At 37.8% G+C, this 16,190-nt stretch overlaps 1 protein-coding gene across 1 annotated transcript; it reads right to left on the reverse strand.

Moving 5' to 3' along the window:
- Positions 1-2,867: 2,867 nt before the first annotated feature.
- Positions 2,868-15,883, reverse strand: LOC121246234 (F-box protein SKIP16-like). The gene is made up of 6 exons (XM_041144322.1): positions 15,566-15,883; positions 13,312-14,034; positions 9,146-9,364; positions 7,106-7,212; positions 3,075-3,218; positions 2,868-3,033 (listed from the first exon to the last, which is right to left on the reverse strand). Exons 1-5 carry the CDS (start codon positions 15,767-15,769, stop codon positions 3,140-3,142), a joined length of 1,332 nt encoding a protein of 443 aa, XP_041000256.1. The 5' UTR covers positions 15,770-15,883; the 3' UTR covers positions 2,868-3,033; positions 3,075-3,139.
- Positions 15,884-16,190: the final 307 nt, after the last annotated feature.

The raw sequence follows: 16,190 nt of genomic DNA on the forward strand, positions 1-16,190 counted from the left end.
AAGAACACTCAACTCCATTGGTGTGGAACCAAACGGAAATTCAAACTACACCTGCACAGCCTCCCCCAGAAATGAAATCCCACTTTCCAGCGAAACCTGCACAGCCTCAGAGCCTTCGACCACCACGCACGGCTCCGAATGCCCATTCTCCACCAACATCCCTAGTGACGAAGACACGAAAGCATTTCTCAAACTCTCCTGCCCTAATGACTCCACCGAAATCTCCCCCTCCTCTAAATCTTCCCGTCGAAGCACCTTTACTAGCTCACCAGGGTGGTCGACGGAGGTCGTCGGCAGTTTCTATGCTGGTAGGGTTGTTGGTAAGATGCTTATCAGCACCACAGGAGCTTGACGCAGTTCTTGGTCCGATATCTCGGACCCAAAAGTCTGCCTCGATACCTCTGTTGCCACTGCCCTCCAGGCCTTCTTTGGGCCTAAGGCCTGACCCGTACCATGGCCCAACACGAGACCCGTAGGACAAGGCCCACTCTTACGGCCCACATTATCCTTCAGCTCAGCCTTGCCCTTAACGCAGCGTTTTAAGTAACTGATTTCGTCTAACACGATGCCCACTTTCTCCTCCAAGCCAACTAACATCCTCAAGACACTTTCCTCATTTAACCCCAACAGTCTGCTATCTTCTCCACCATACCTCTGCCCATCCTCATAACTGATTGCGCCTGGCTCCACGTCTCTCACAGCACGAGGCAGTACCTTCTTCAGCATCTCACTGTACGACCTTGCACCTCCTGCCCACGACAATGGAGCACCTCCCTCTCCTCTGTTCTTCTTTGCAAAAACTGCCTGGGATGTGCTCGAAACAGAGGATGAAAAAAGCTCCATTAAAGTATCTCCAAAGTTCCTCCACCCCTCCCCCTTCCTCCCTTCTGGAATCACAATCAAACCTCTCCTCTTATCGCGACCAAATTCTGAGAGGGAGATGAAACTGCCATTGTGATTATGTCCCTTCCTCACTATTAACACAGTGTCTCCTTTTCTACGAGTTCTCAAAAACTCATGAGAGCCCAGTGTTACTGCACATTCCTTCACCATAGAACCCAGCCAATCCAGTGTTTCAAAATCTACTGAAATGTATTTCACTACATGGCGACTACTTTCTATAATCCTCCACCACCTTGCGGTCTCCTTTCTAAACTCAAAAAGCTTCTGGTCAATGAGCACCTCATTACACAACCCCATCTAAACCAACCCACAAACAATACAACCCTAATGTTTCAGTGATACGCTAATCCCCTCATGAAGGAAAAACCATTAACGAATCACTACCAACAATAAGGAAAAAGTCACAACGAAAACTGAAACTGTATGGAGAGAAAATATAATAGAGAGAGAAAAGAGATAACAAGAATAACTTAAGGACGTAAGCATAAAGAAGTGATGAATTTAAGATCTCGTTTGCGAATAAGATGAGATGACAAATTTGTGAATAATAGTAAAATAATTTAAATTAATATGTTTTATTGGGTTTTGGGAAAAGAGAGAAAAAAGTTGAATAAAAATATTATAAAATTAAATATAGTTAAAATATAATTTTTTAATATAATTTTGTTTTGAGATTTAAAAAAGTTGAATTTTTTTGTTTGGAAATTTAAAAAAATTGTAATGATTAGGTAATGATTAGATGAAAAATTTGAAATATTAAAAATTAAAAATTAAAAATTAAAAAGTGTTTATGTTTGAATGGCATTTGAGTGAGTTAAGAATAAATGAGTTGTTTCACAAACAGGGCCCAAGTGATTAAGTTAATCTTCAATTGATTTTAGCCCTTCTTTTGGACCCTATGAGCAAGCATACAACCCTATGAAATTAAAGAAAAGACTATGAGGTTATTCTGGATTGCTTACGTACAGCTAAGTTCTACTCCTCTTATGGTGAAAACTCAAAAGATTGAGAGAGTTTATTTTCCTGAATAACAAGGTATTCTCTCGTATTTACATTCCTAAGAAAATTTTATTGTATGCAAAATGATCTCAAGGAATTAGCACTAATTCAGCTTATGATTTTTTCTCCTTCCAGGAAGAGATATTCAAATAGAGGGAGAAGAAAAAAACTCTTCCTGCACTCCACACACTTAAAATATCTCAAAATATCAGTGAATAATAGTAAAATAGTAGTAAAATAGTTTGAATTAAGATGTTTTATTGAATTTTGAAAAAGTTGAGAGAAAATTTGAATAAAATATTATAAAGTTAAAAAATTGTTAAAAAATAAAATTTTTTAATACTATTTTTGTTTAGAAATTAAAAAAAAAATTATATTATTTTTTGTTTGAAAATTCAGAAAAATTGTATTGGATTTTGTGTTTAGATAATAATTAAGTAATGATTAGATAAAAATGTTGAAGATTTAAAATTGACAGATATTGTGTTTTAATGATGTTTAGAAAGAAAATATATAAGAGTACCTTACTACACAAACAAGGCCCAAGTGTAATTGCATATAGTGAGGAAGAAAAAAAGTTTGGCAAGGAGGAAGGAATCTCAGGGGAGTTCCTACATGACTCAGGTTGGTTCTGTCCTAGAAGTAGATTAGATCATCCTTTGGCCGTTCAAACTAGATCTCAACCTTGTTGGTAGTTAATCTTGTTACTCGACAATATCGAGGTATAAATTTGAGCATGTGTGTTTTTTTACGTGAAGTTTATAAATAGATCAACTGTTTTATATGCCAGTTTTCGAAATCCCATAGCTGACAAAGTTGGTTCTACGGTTATTGAGATTATAGTTGAAATCCGTTGGCAAACACAGAATGCCAGATCACACATCAAGCCGTTCGAATTGATATATAGCATGCGGATCTTCTAAGCATACGAATCCTTCATATATTTGGAGCTATTTTTTTTATTTATTGGCATCAGATGTCTGGGACAGCATCTCGACTAATCCTGAGACTGAGTGTGCACAGGATAAAGAAGTACAAAATACAAATCCTTCATATATTCGGAGCCAACTCCGGATAAAGAAACGAGACATGCAACTTATAACGACCATTCATATGTTTGTAGCTGCACAACACAATACTAGCGCATAGGCAACATCCAAGAAAAGCTAAAAGCTTTCATAAATATTTAACAAAAACCACATCATACGTAAATCATATTATGCTCGAGTTGCAGGTATCAGAAAATGTAGTCTGGCAACTGGAGGGGAACCCTTGCTACTTCAACTTCAAATGGAGCACCTTTTGGGTTTTTTAACCTACATGCACACATCAAGTCAAAATGACATTCATAGGCCGTCTAATAGATGGCAAGTGGTCACTGAATGACACCTTCTGTGTGCTGAGTATATTGAAAGAAAGTAGAGTCAACTATTTTACTTTGTGTTTTGCTGTAAAAAGGTCAGGAAACGAAATCCAAAAACAACACTCTTTTGGGTAGGATTTACCATCAATTATCTTGGGTTTGGCTTTGGCGCTGCCTATGACTTCTAACATGTGTCTGTGTGTGTGTGTGTGTTGCAAACATGCATATAATATAGATCAGCCTGCTAAAATCATAAGATATGCGCCATTGCATACATGTAACTCTGACCTAAACATGACAGTGTAGTGTCATTTGCTTTGCTCTGATGAACTTTCGTTAAAACATTACCCTTTGAGCACTTTATTCTGGACAAGTTAAACCCAAGTCACAGATGACCGTCTATGTTGTTGAAATCAAAATGCCAAGAGCCTATTAGTTTGGATATTTCAAGTAGATCAACCTTTAAATTGATTAGATTCGTCTGTTTAGCTCAGTGTTTGGCCTCAAGATAAGATAAGATTCAAAATTATTTGAACTTAAAATTGATAAAATTAAAATCAGGAAAAAATAGATCTCTCTCCTCTTTTCCTTTCTTGCTAAATGCCAACCCTTCTACACCATAGTTGAAACCAAATTGAAGAAAGCCAACCCTATCCCCATGGCAGCCACCTTGTGACACCACAAACCTCACTTTTCCCTCCCTCTCTCAAGGTATCTCTCCTCCCTACATGTTTCTTGAATTGCATACATAGATTAGGCTTGCATATCACGAAATTTACATGTTGAATTATGCATGAAGGCATCAAGGTATAGATAGGACCATCTAGGGCATGAATGTTGAAGATTGATAGGAAAGATGCGTATGCCATGATAGAGTAGATTAAACACGATATAGAGGTTAAAGAAAAGAGCTAGAGGGCCACAGGTTGCATGACAGAATGGATACCATGCTTGAATTTTTAAGAGCATATGACTGGGCAGGTTTTTGGAGTAGAATGCTAGCCTAGATGCCATAAATCATGAAGATAGAAATTATCTAGAACATAAAGAAATAATAGATTCATTAGGAAAGATTTTAGAAATTATTGCTTAATTGTGTATAATGTTAATGTGATGACATGTTTATATATATATGCCTATTGACGTGCTTACGATTTTTTATAGGTAAGCAAGAAACTTTTATTGATAGCAATAGGCATAGCCCATGTACACAGGTGACGTTCTTGTGAAAAATTTGCACAAAGTTACTTTATGCAGAAAGGATCAAGGTAAGTAATATGATCACGCACTTGACCATGACACATGTTTTCTAAAGTATGCAAGTATATATGATCATTTCTTTTCAGAATGCATCTTTTCAAAATGAAATCATGAACATGTTTTATAAATGAAAACTTCATTGCCAATGCCATGGTTTTTAAAATATTATTATATGTAGAGCCGATTCATTGATTGACCCATTTTACGTAGCCTATAATTATGAAAGTATGTGAATGGGAATGAATTTGACAGCATGAATAATGTTATTGAATGACCAAAAGATTGGCGTAGTATTGATAATTGATGACAGATAAATTATAACTGATAACGGATTATGGTACCATAGATTAAGGGGCAGAGAACAACGCCAGGAGTGGCTCATTGGCTATGCACCTAATGACAACAATCTCTTTCAACGGTTTACAGGATCTCACTCGAGGCCAACAGGTGAGATCATGATCATCACGACTGCCAACACCAGCACATGGGGGTAATTGTGTGAGGGTGAACGACGAATGTGACAGTTATGACGGATATGATATGATGTATGAAATGCTACGTGAAATAATGAATGTCTTATGTTTTATGCACAATGTCTTAAAAGAGAAGCCTATGTTATTTATGATATTTCTACTGCACGATGTGTTGCTTATAAAGTATTCGACTTATTTTTGTATGCTTTAAATGTTTTAACCACCCCAAGTTATGGTCAATGTGAGTATAATGCTGCATGATGGGACTTGACTTAGGGAGTCGATCCAAAGGCCTAGACTGTTCTGAAGATTTTAGATTTATGCTTTTATTCATTAACAAGTTATTTTGTTAAGCACAAGGCATCGAATTGTTTTAACAAGTGCTTCCATTGATGATCTTTAATTTTTAGTATTTCGTATTTAAAAAAGTTGATTTTGTTTTATTTTAAAATTATGGAATCTTTTATCCCTGGCTCCTAAGCGTGTTTTAAAAAATTAGTAGCATTCGACCTTACGAAGGATGGGGGGTGTTGCAGCAAGGCTCCTCCCTCAACAGCAGCTCTCATTGTTTTTTTTTCACTTGGACAGCCTCCACAGGGAAGATCCTCCCCATGGATAATCTACGGAAATGTCATATCACTGTGACAAACTGGTGTTGAATGTGCAAAAAGAGGGGGAATCTGCATACCATCATTTACTCCATTATGAAGTCTTGTAGGATGAAACTTTTGGTAGAGTTGGACTAAATTGGGAAATGCCAAGAATGATAGTAGATCTTATTGCAAGTTGGAGAGGGTTATATGGCAGCTCACAAATTGCAGCAATATAGAAGGTGGTTTCTATTTGCCTGGTGTGGTGCATTTGAAAAGAAAGAAATTATAGAAACTTTTGAGAATAGTGAGTGGATGATGGGAAAGTTTAAAATGTCTCTCTTCAATACTCGGTTTCTTTACCATGAGCTGATTTTCATGATTTCCTTATATTTGTTTATATTTCTAATTAGGTGTTCCTCTTGTATACATACATCCTATAGAAGACATGTTAATGAAAGTAGAATGATGCTGTATATGCAAGAGGAATGTTGAATCCGTGGATCCTCTTTTACACTACTATTAGGTTGCAACCACACCATGTCAAACTGTTTATAGTCTTTTGGACCAAGTTGAATATGCCTAGACGGGTAGATCCATTAACATTCTTGAAGGGGTGGTTTGATAGCCAACATAGTGAGTGGAAAATGATCCCGGTTTGTTTGATGTGTTGCATATGGAGAGAGAAATGACCGAAGATTCGAAGACACCTCAAGGACAGCAAAAAACCTCGAGACTTTCTTTCTGCTGCATTTACCAATGGATGGTAGCCAACCTATGGGCCATATTCTTGAGAGTTTTTAAAACATTTTTTCATTCAACTTTAATTATAATTTTTTTTCTCAGAAAGAATTCCACTTGATCATTTACCTCGATTTCCATGACAACAATACAAAAAAGAAAAAAAAAATTACAAAAAACAAAAAGCAAATTTTTTTCGCAAATATATTTTCAATAGGCCCCACTACTTTTACAAATCTTCAATAAAACCATATTTCAAAAACCGTCTCAACTGATACATATTTTCTAGAGGTCATGCCACTTTCACAAAACTCAATAAAATTCATTTAAAAAAATTTTCTTAATAATTTCAGATTTTTTCGAGAAAATCTTCCATACAAACATTCACTAATAGGTCTCTCTAGTTTTAGTTTCCAGAGTCTTCTTATTCTATTCTCTTGTTGTCACTAGGCGTATCTAATGTATACCCCCATTTACTCCGAATTATGTCTTCCTCTTTTTTCATCATTAATAGAACTTAATAAAAGTTATTTAGCTGGGGAGAAGGACAGTAGTGCAATCACCCCCTTAGGCCCCTATTAGGCAGGAAATGACCACTGTCATTCTATTTCTATTGACTATCACAAATGCAATTCTTCAACCAAAGGAAGTACTGAAGACCCTCCTTTCATCTGCAACAGGTTTTATCCACTTGCATATGGGATCATATTTCATATGGAGACTTAAGGCATATCCAAAGAAATATAACTTGAATAAATGATGGGTATAAGGAGTACCTGCCAGGGACAAATGTGTAAGAGCCCTCTATGGAGCCCAAAGAAGTTGGTAGAGGCGTGCAACTCTCGTAAACAAATTCTTTCCCACCAGGTAGCAATAGTGGGAACTGCAAAGACATAAAACAATAATAAGATTTCAGACACTTCCCAGAAAGTACTCTACTTCTGAGCATAGTTGACACTAAATCAAATAAAACAGCAATACAACCACAGATGTTTAAGAGAACTAAGAAGGCAAGATCGATATTTGTCATGTCATAACAACTAGTCATTTTTCTGCTTCACTTCATGTCGAGGCTGTTAATCAGTCCCTGCTGAGCTGGGCTGAGGTTTCCCTCAGCTCAGCCTCCAACCCCGATTTAACTCCATCTTCCACATGACCTCAGCCTGGGATGTTAGATGTGCAACTCAAAGTGATGGATTGTTATCACTAAAATAATTTTTTTTTTAAAATATCATCAAATTTTGACCCCAGACTGGAGAATATGATATATTCTGGTCCATTAAAGAAATAGGAGAGTTAAGCTTTGTGATTCAAGTACTCCCTTGGATAAGAAGTTTTCGTATGTTTTCGGCAAGTCATCACCTCCAAGAAGACCAGATTAGATCTATGTTCCTATCTTTGCCAATTAGAAAATCAATTCAACCAGCCCCACTAGCTTAACCTTGTCCCAGGAGCACTGCTCAAGAGTTTCCTACCCTCTATTATCGAAGTTTCAATTTCATCACTTACAGGCAAGGCACACCATTAAATCTCACGTCTTAGGAGACATTTATATAATATGGGGGGGATGCAAAATCAAAGACCGGATGCAAGATAGGTTTAACTACCATGCAAATGCAAATGCAATAGGAAAATGAGTTGTGCAGTTCTAGGGGGTCCAAGCCCCACGCATTCCCTTCGAAAAAAAGTGGTGCACACCTGGGACCCACATGAAAAAGCCCATTTTTTCAAATGGCCTGCATGAGGCTTGCGCATTCTAGGACTATATCTAACATTACTCACTGCAATAAACTCACGACTCATAATTTAATTGGCTATCGTAAGGTCAAATCCAGCCAAAAGAAAAAAGGCTAGTCACTTGACTAAGCATTTTCATGGGTAAATGCTGTATGAATGTCTGTCAGAAGGCAACACCTTCAGAGATTAAATTTGAAAGGACCTTTGCATCAGAAAGAGTTGACAGCAAGAAGAGAAAGAGAGAGAGATACACTTCTACCTATTAATCTACCAAAGCTTAAAGCTCAATTTCTACCTCCTTTGTCCCAAATTGTATTTCAGGCCTAGAAAATCACAAACTCTATGCAGACTTGGATATTGTATTAAGATATTATTCTTCTTTTAAGATGATACGCAAGATAGATCTCATTGAAACTTAAAAAGAGGTGCAAACCAAGTACACATGAAGAATACAATAGACACGCAAATAGGAAAAAGGAAAAATCAGAACAAAAGCCCTAAGATAAGAGCCCTAAGCTCTCCTACTACAATCTGAGTCTTTAAAGCTTGGGTCATTTCTTTTTCTCAAAATACACATGATCAAACAAGATGGAACCAACATCTATAAAATTTCACAATGATAGCTACTAAACTGCCTTTACAAGCACGCCCAAGAAATTCACTACTCCTCGAGGCTCCTGAAGGCATGACCCACTCCAAATACAGAAAAAAGAGAAGACCATAAAGCAGTAGCTGACTCACAATGAAGCAACAGATGGTCAATAGATTATTTTACAACTTTTCAAGACAATCAATCACCAACACATGCCTTTTTCATGAGCATTATATTCTTGATGTTGTTTATGCAAAATTCAACTTATATACAGCGAAAATCTTGCTTGAAGTTCATGCTAAGCTTGTGCATATCATAAATTCACATTGGTGCCCAAAATTCTTTCTTAACAAAATTCATAAAAAGATGGAGAAACTGAGTGCTATTGGATTCGTTGAGAAAAGGAATTATGATTTTCCATTCAGACCAAGTTTACACTAAATAGCATGGGGACTTATACAAGATAATTTATTGTATGAAATTCTACCTCTCCTATTACAGCTTCACCATTCACGTCAGATACCACACTTTCATTAGCACGGATGATCCAGTGCCTTCGATGCAGTTGACATGAACTGAAGCATATTCCATGAATGACGCATCCTTCAGGCAGAAGGGACATGCGGATTGAATAAGAAAATGTATACATCTCATTCTCGTTGTGAAGATCAGCAGACTCCGGGACAAACACAGCAGAAGCACGTACCTTAAAAAAATAATCATCTGTTATTAGTTTCCATAAAACAAAAGGGAAGACAACAGTAGTTGTACTCTAATGTGATTAGCAACACCAATCACACCATAACTGCTACTACATTCTACCCAAGCCAACACATTCTTGTCACAAGATGCTTTAAAAATGACTATATTATGACAATGAAAATATTAGAAGAAAGAGAAAAGACACCCTCATAAACCATAACTGTTGCCAGATACAAAAGTTAATACTCAACAATAACGAGGCCTCCCTATAGTACAAGATACAATGCATACGTGAAAAATAGTTACAGGAATCTTAACTTCAGTAAGTGTAAGCATAATTCAATTTTTTTTATAAGTAAGAAGTAATTGTATTGATATAGATAGGCATAGTCCAAGTACACCGGAGGTATACATATGAGTACACCAAATTAAATTGTTACAAAAAAAATCATGGAAGCTGAGACCATTTAACTCTAAAGCAACGGCCCACGTAAATAAAGTCTTCCAATAAAAACTCCTAAATTCCTCCGAGGAGCGTTCATGATCCTCAAAAAATCTATCATTTCTTTCACTCCAAATGCACCAGAAAATACAAATAGGAGCAATCTTCCACACAGCTGCAATCTGGGGTGTCCCTATGATCCCTCTCCAGCTAGCTAGTAGTTCCACCACCCTTCCCGGCATTACCCATGCTAATCCCAATCTGCTGAAGAAATAATTCCATATGTCCCTTGCAAAATCACAATGTAAGAGTAAATGATCTACCGTTTCCCCACTATTTCTGCAAATACAGCACTAGTCTGTAATTATAAGTCCATGCCTTCTTAGGTTATCCATGGTTAGTATCTTCCCTAAAGCTGCTGCCCAAACAAAAAACGCAGCCTTGGAAGGTGCTTTACTCCTCCATATGTTCTTCCAAGGAAAATTGGACCTAGCTTGAGCTGTAAGTACATCATAGAACGAGCATACCGAGAATTTACTTTTCTTAGAAGGCCTCCATTCCATCATTTCTTCAGCTAGAACTGCAACAGTGATGTTATACAGGAAGCTGAAAAAATCCACCAGAACACTCAATTCTCAATCTTGTGCCTCCCTAGTGAGATTGATGTTCCACTCCTGTGAACCATGTCTAACTGCTCTCACATCAGCCACCATAACTTCCTTGTCTCTTGCAATTCTGAAAATATTAGGATAAGCATCCTTAAGAGCCGTATCTCCCATCCATACATCATTCCAAAAGCTGATTCTGCTGCCCTCCCCCAAACACAGCCTAGTATTACTTGAGAAAGCCCCCCCCACCCTTGCCTCTTCCACAACCCATCACCATAAGCCCCCCTCCCCTCATTAGAACATCAGCACCCCCTTGCACTCCCATGCTTCGCATCAATCACCCATTTCCATAAGGCTTCCCTCTCATGATTATAACGCCACAACCATTTCCTTAATAGAGCCTTTTTAAAGAACCTAACATTACAGACCGCCAACCCACCAGCTTCCAAAGTGGTACACACTTTATCCCATCCAACTAAATGAAATTTAAACTCATCACCTAGTCCACTCCACAGAAAATCAAGTTGGAGTTTCTCAATTCTAGATGCAATGCTTGCCGGAAGGGGGAATAAAGACAAGAAATATGTGGGTAGAGTGCTATTGATAAGTGTGATCCTCCCCCTATTTCCCAATCAGCTAACATTCCATTGCTGCGAACCATTAGTCATTTCCCGCAAGTCAGCCACCAAAGCATCTTGTTCCCGTGCAATTATGAAAATAGAAGGATAGACATCCTTAAGAGCCATATCTCCAACCCAACTATCATGCCAAAAACTGATTCTATTGCCATCCCCCATACACAGCCTAGTGTTGCCAAAGAAAGACCACCAACCTTTCCAGATATGCTTCCATAACCTCACTCCATATGCCCCCCTAACTTCATTAGAGCACCAACCCCCCCATACTCCCATACTCAGTATCAATCACCACCTTCCATAATACTTCCTTCTCATATTTATATCTCCACAATCATTACCCAAGAAGAGCCTTATTGAAGGTCCTCACATTGCAAACCCCCAATCCACCACCCCTCAAGGGAGAGCACACTTTATCCCACCCAACTAAATGAAACTTAAACTCATCGCCAAGTCCACTCTATAGAAATCTCATTGAAGCTTCTCAATCCGAGAGGCAACACTAGCAGGAAGAGGAAATAATGACAAGAAATATGTGGGAAGGTTTAAGAGGGTACTCTTATTAGTGTAATCCGACGCCCTTTAGAAAATACAAAATTTTCCACCCAGCAAGCCTACGCTCTATTTTCTCTAGCACCTTATCCCAAATGGTCTTGGTTGTGGATGATGCTCCCAACGGAAAGCCAAGGTACTTCTTAGGCAGCGAAGAGACCACACAGCCCAATATGTTAGCCAGCCCCTTGACATTGCATGCATTACCAACAGCAACCATCTCCATTTTAGAGAGATTTATCTTTAACCCGGAGACTGCTTCAAAACAAAGCAAAATAGCCTTTAAAGATAGAATATAACTTGGATTTGCCTCACAAAATAACAGTGTGTCATTTGCAAACAAAGATGCGAAATAGTGGTAGAACCAATAACATGAGAAAAAGCCACCCTCCACTAAAGCCGACAACATTCTACTTAGAGCCTCCATGAAAATAACAAATAGGAGGGGTGATAGTGGATCGCCTTGTAGCAACCACCACAAACTGTTCAAGAAACCCATGGGATCACCATTTACCAAAATTGAGAAGCAAACCGTTGACACACAATGCCTCATCCACACCCTCCATCTCTCCCCAAAACCACATCTCCTCAACAAATAAAAAAGGAATTCCCAATTAACGTGATCATAGGCCTTCTCCATGTCTAAGTTGCATAAAATACCTAGAACTCCTGACTTGATCCTGCTATCCAAACATTCATTAGCGATAAGGACCGAGACCAATATTTGTCTACCCCTAATAAATGCATTTTGAGACTTAGAGATGATTTTATCCATAATTGTACTCATCCTATTAGCAAGGACTTTTGAGATTATCTTGTACATACTGCCCACATGACTAATAGGCTGGAAATCTTGCACCTCTATTGTAACAGCCTTTTTAGGGATAAGTGCAATAAATGTAGAATTTAAACTCTTCTCAAATTTCCCAAAAGTAAAAAATTCATGAAAAACCTGCATGACATCCTCGTTCACCACCTCCCAACAAGTCTGAAAAAAAGCCATAGTAAAACCATTAGGGGCTAGAGCTTTGTCTTTATTGATTTACCTGACTACCTGTTGTACCTCTTCCTCTTCAAAGGGCCTCTCCAACCAAACCATACTAGTCTGATCAATGGCCTTAAAAGATAGACCATCTAATAATCTAGGCCTCCATTCAAAAGGTTCCAAGAGCAGCTCTTCAAAATGTCCAGCAATATGAACCTTTATGGCTGATCCTCTTGAAAATCCAAACATCTTTTAAACACAAAAACTATATTTCAACTGTCAAAATATATTTTCATTTAATCATTTGTTTTAGTTTCCATGCAAAAACATAGAAACCAGAACAAACCAAAAAAATCATGTTATCTGTCGACTAGTAGATATAGCTCTCAACTTGCCTGAAATTCACTTCCAGCCAAGGAATCCTAACGTTTAAAAGAAAAATTAAAAAGTAATAACAGTCTGTAGCCTATCAAGCCATCTGATCATACAGCATAGACACCAACTCCCTTATGCAGCAGGGCAATAAAGAAGGTTTCCAAATTACAGCTTTGTTTTCCATGACTAAAGTGCAGCCTAGAGAACATGAATGTCAGTACCAGGGCCTATATAACAAAGTCAAATTTCATCATTCATCTATGTAGGATGTGTCATGCGCCACTATGGTTTTTCTCACAATGGCAAAACAAACACGTGGAAAGCTAAAATATGCAAGCTTATCTTTTGACTTACTTTAACTCCATTGGTTATAGCAGTGGAACAGAGTGGAGAGTCCTCTGGAAACAGATTAATACTTTTGAAACCACCTTCCTCACGGAGTTTAATTACTCCATTTTCTAAGCGACGTACATGTTCTTCTAACCATAGCAGCATTGCATCCTGCTGTTGATCACCATTGAAATCGTGCACTGAACTTATTAATGCATTTGGTACACATGGAATCATTTCTCCATGAGTTGGAAGATTTGCAGTACCAACATAGAGTTGACCAGTGGTACAGTTCAGGAAAAAGAACTTTTCAACATATGTGGAAGAAGCAGCCACAACAATATACTTTGATCTGCTGGAGAAAGCAGGACGACGTACAATTGCCTTTGTTTTTAAAATCACCTCAGTTAAAGGTAACAAATACACATTTACAAAGTGTTGATAAAAAGAATAGCCACCTATGAGGCCCAATGAGCTTCCATGTGAACTTACTAAAGATTGTTTGAGACAAGATTCTTGACCATCACAAAAACGGTAGAGGATCCTTGTGGGTAGAGGCAGTTTCACTTTCAGGATTCTCTCCGACTCTTGAATATCAGCTTCTGATACACCCTTGCATAGTGTAGCTTTTGCTTCTGGAAAATTAATGTCCAACCAGTTCTTAAGTCTGCCCCAACATCTATTAACTCTCATGACCAGGAGCCAAGGATACATGCTGAAAGCTTCCCGCCATAATTGATAAGACACCTGGGGACAGAGAGAGTAGAGGTCATTCCAGAAAAATACTCAGTTGAAATCATTTTACGATATAGCACAACCCAATAGAACATTAAATTAACTGTTTTTCCCTTGCAACCTGAACGTATGTTCTTACGAACAAAAATTGATACCAGCAATAAAATTTCAACGAGCAAAAAGGAGTTCACTGCACCGGGACATACAAAAGTTTGAGAAGAAAAAATTATTTATTTACAAAATATGTGTGGCTGCTGGGATTCAAGCCCAGGTCCTACTACCTGATATCAATAGGAGGAGAACGATCAGACCGGGACATACAAAAGTAACTGTATGTAACCCAAAAATGGAAATGATAATCTTTTCTCTTAGGACCAGGTGGGAGCAGAGGCTTCCATTATATCCAATTAAGTGCTTGAGCACTCGTGCTCCTCATGAATATTAGAAAGCCAAAAACTTGAGTCGAGCATAAGCTATTTCTTATGACAGGAACTAAAAACTCTTTGAACGACCCCCCTGAAATTGACTCTACTAATGGGGTCGTCTACTAGCATACCTGTTTAGCTCAAGACACGGAGTGAGCAATACATGATAGTAAACCTCTAGCATAGAACCCTTAGAATTTGACCTAGGCAGTCATGTCAACGAGTTTTTCCATATATGCATTTCAGTAATCTGCAATTTTTCACACTGAGGAGCTGTTTGGATAGTGAGATGAGATGAGATGAAATGGTTTTAGACGAAAGTTGAATAAAATATTGTTAGAATATTATTTTTTAATATTATTATTATTTTGGGATTTGAAAAGATTGAATATGTTTATTATATTTTGTATGAGAATTTGGAAAAATTGAAATGCTGAGATGAGATGAGATAGGTTGAGAGTGTTTCTCAATCCAAACGACTCCTGAAAAGGAAGGTACAGAGTTAACCACTAAGGTCCACCAAACCATCTCTCACGTCGAACGAGTAAAGAAAAACCCCAAGACCCCTCTAGATGAAAATGAAATCTAATAGTTTTGCTGTCAATTGGGTAATCAATAAAATCAAATGAGGGAATTCAAAACATTTCCCTTGCCGTCGTTTTTTTTTTTTTTTTTTTTTTTTTTTTTTTTTTTTTTTTTTTTTTTTTTTTTTTTTTCGGTTAGTAAGCAGGCTATACGTCTAATGCTCTGGTACTTCGGTGTTGAAATTGGGCTAAGAATCGTCTTTTTCCGAGACCTCAAGCAGAACTTTGAGCATATATATAAATATCCTAATAAATTTTACATAATTTTCCGACTGCGGAAGTTGGACACGATGTTTCGTAATTCAATAACCCTCATAGAAAACATAAGATGGAATCAACAATTCACACTAACCCCATACACACCCCAACCCCTCCACCACCCCCCCCCCCCCCCCCCCCCCCCCAAAGGCTGCTCCACTAACTATAAATTATAATTTAAAGCCAAAAAAAAAAAAAGAATACGCACAACCATTAAACAAGAGAGTAGCTAGGAATGAACAAACCACGGATAAGGGAGAAAGGGAAAAAAAGAACCTTAAAAGACGGGGTAGAGTTTCCGAGAGGGTCAAGAGGGTGATTGAGATGGAGATCTTGAGAGCAGAACTTGAACCAGAGGGAATCCTCGGACGCCAACGACCTAAGCTTCTTGTTGACGCACGCAGCTGTGGCCGTCTCTTTAGGGCCTAACTTGGTCAGAATAACATGGAGGGCTAGATCTCCTACCGACTCCAAACCCATCTCTCTCTCTCTCTCTCTCTCTCTCTCTCTCTCTCTCGTTTCTCTAAGCTCTCTTTCTCAATCACTATACCGCATCTCTCCCTCCATCTCTTGGGACCGAGTTCTTAAGGCACTTGTGGCTAGGTAAAAATAAATCAGACAATCGGAAAATCGATTCGAATCGGATCGAATCAGTTAATGCGGTCCAGTTTTGGAACGATTCCGTCGGAGATTAGTTCTTTCATTTTAAAAATTAATCATAATTGATTTAGTCTCAGTTTTATGTTTTTTAAAATGAGACTAAATCAATTATGATTAATTTTTAAAATGAAAGAACTAGTCTCCGACGAAATGAAATCGGACCAAATCGGTTTATATATTTATATATTTTTAATTAATTTTTAATATTATATATAATAATTTTTATATTATATATAATTTT

This window comes from Juglans microcarpa x Juglans regia, chromosome 1S, assembly GCF_004785595.1.
Source record: "Juglans microcarpa x Juglans regia isolate MS1-56 chromosome 1S, Jm3101_v1.0, whole genome shotgun sequence".
In the NCBI taxonomy this organism is placed as follows: domain Eukaryota; kingdom Viridiplantae; phylum Streptophyta; class Magnoliopsida; order Fagales; family Juglandaceae; genus Juglans; species Juglans microcarpa x Juglans regia.

What these genes read in the sequence shown, in the direction of transcription:
- LOC121246234 (XM_041144322.1), bottom strand. Translation starts at nt 15,769, where the DNA reads ATGGGTTTGGAGTCGGTAGGAGATCTAGCCCTCCATGTTATTCTGACC. An exon ending in ACTCTACCCCGTCTTTTAAG is followed by an intron (nt 14,035 to 15,565) that starts GTTCTTTTTTTC and finishes CTCTGTCCCCAG; the next exon opens with GTGTCTTATCAATTATGGCG. An exon ending in GTGAAGCTGTAATAGGAGAG is followed by an intron (nt 7,213 to 9,145) that starts GTAGAATTTCAT and finishes ATGTCTTTGCAG; the next exon opens with TTCCCACTATTGCTACCTGG.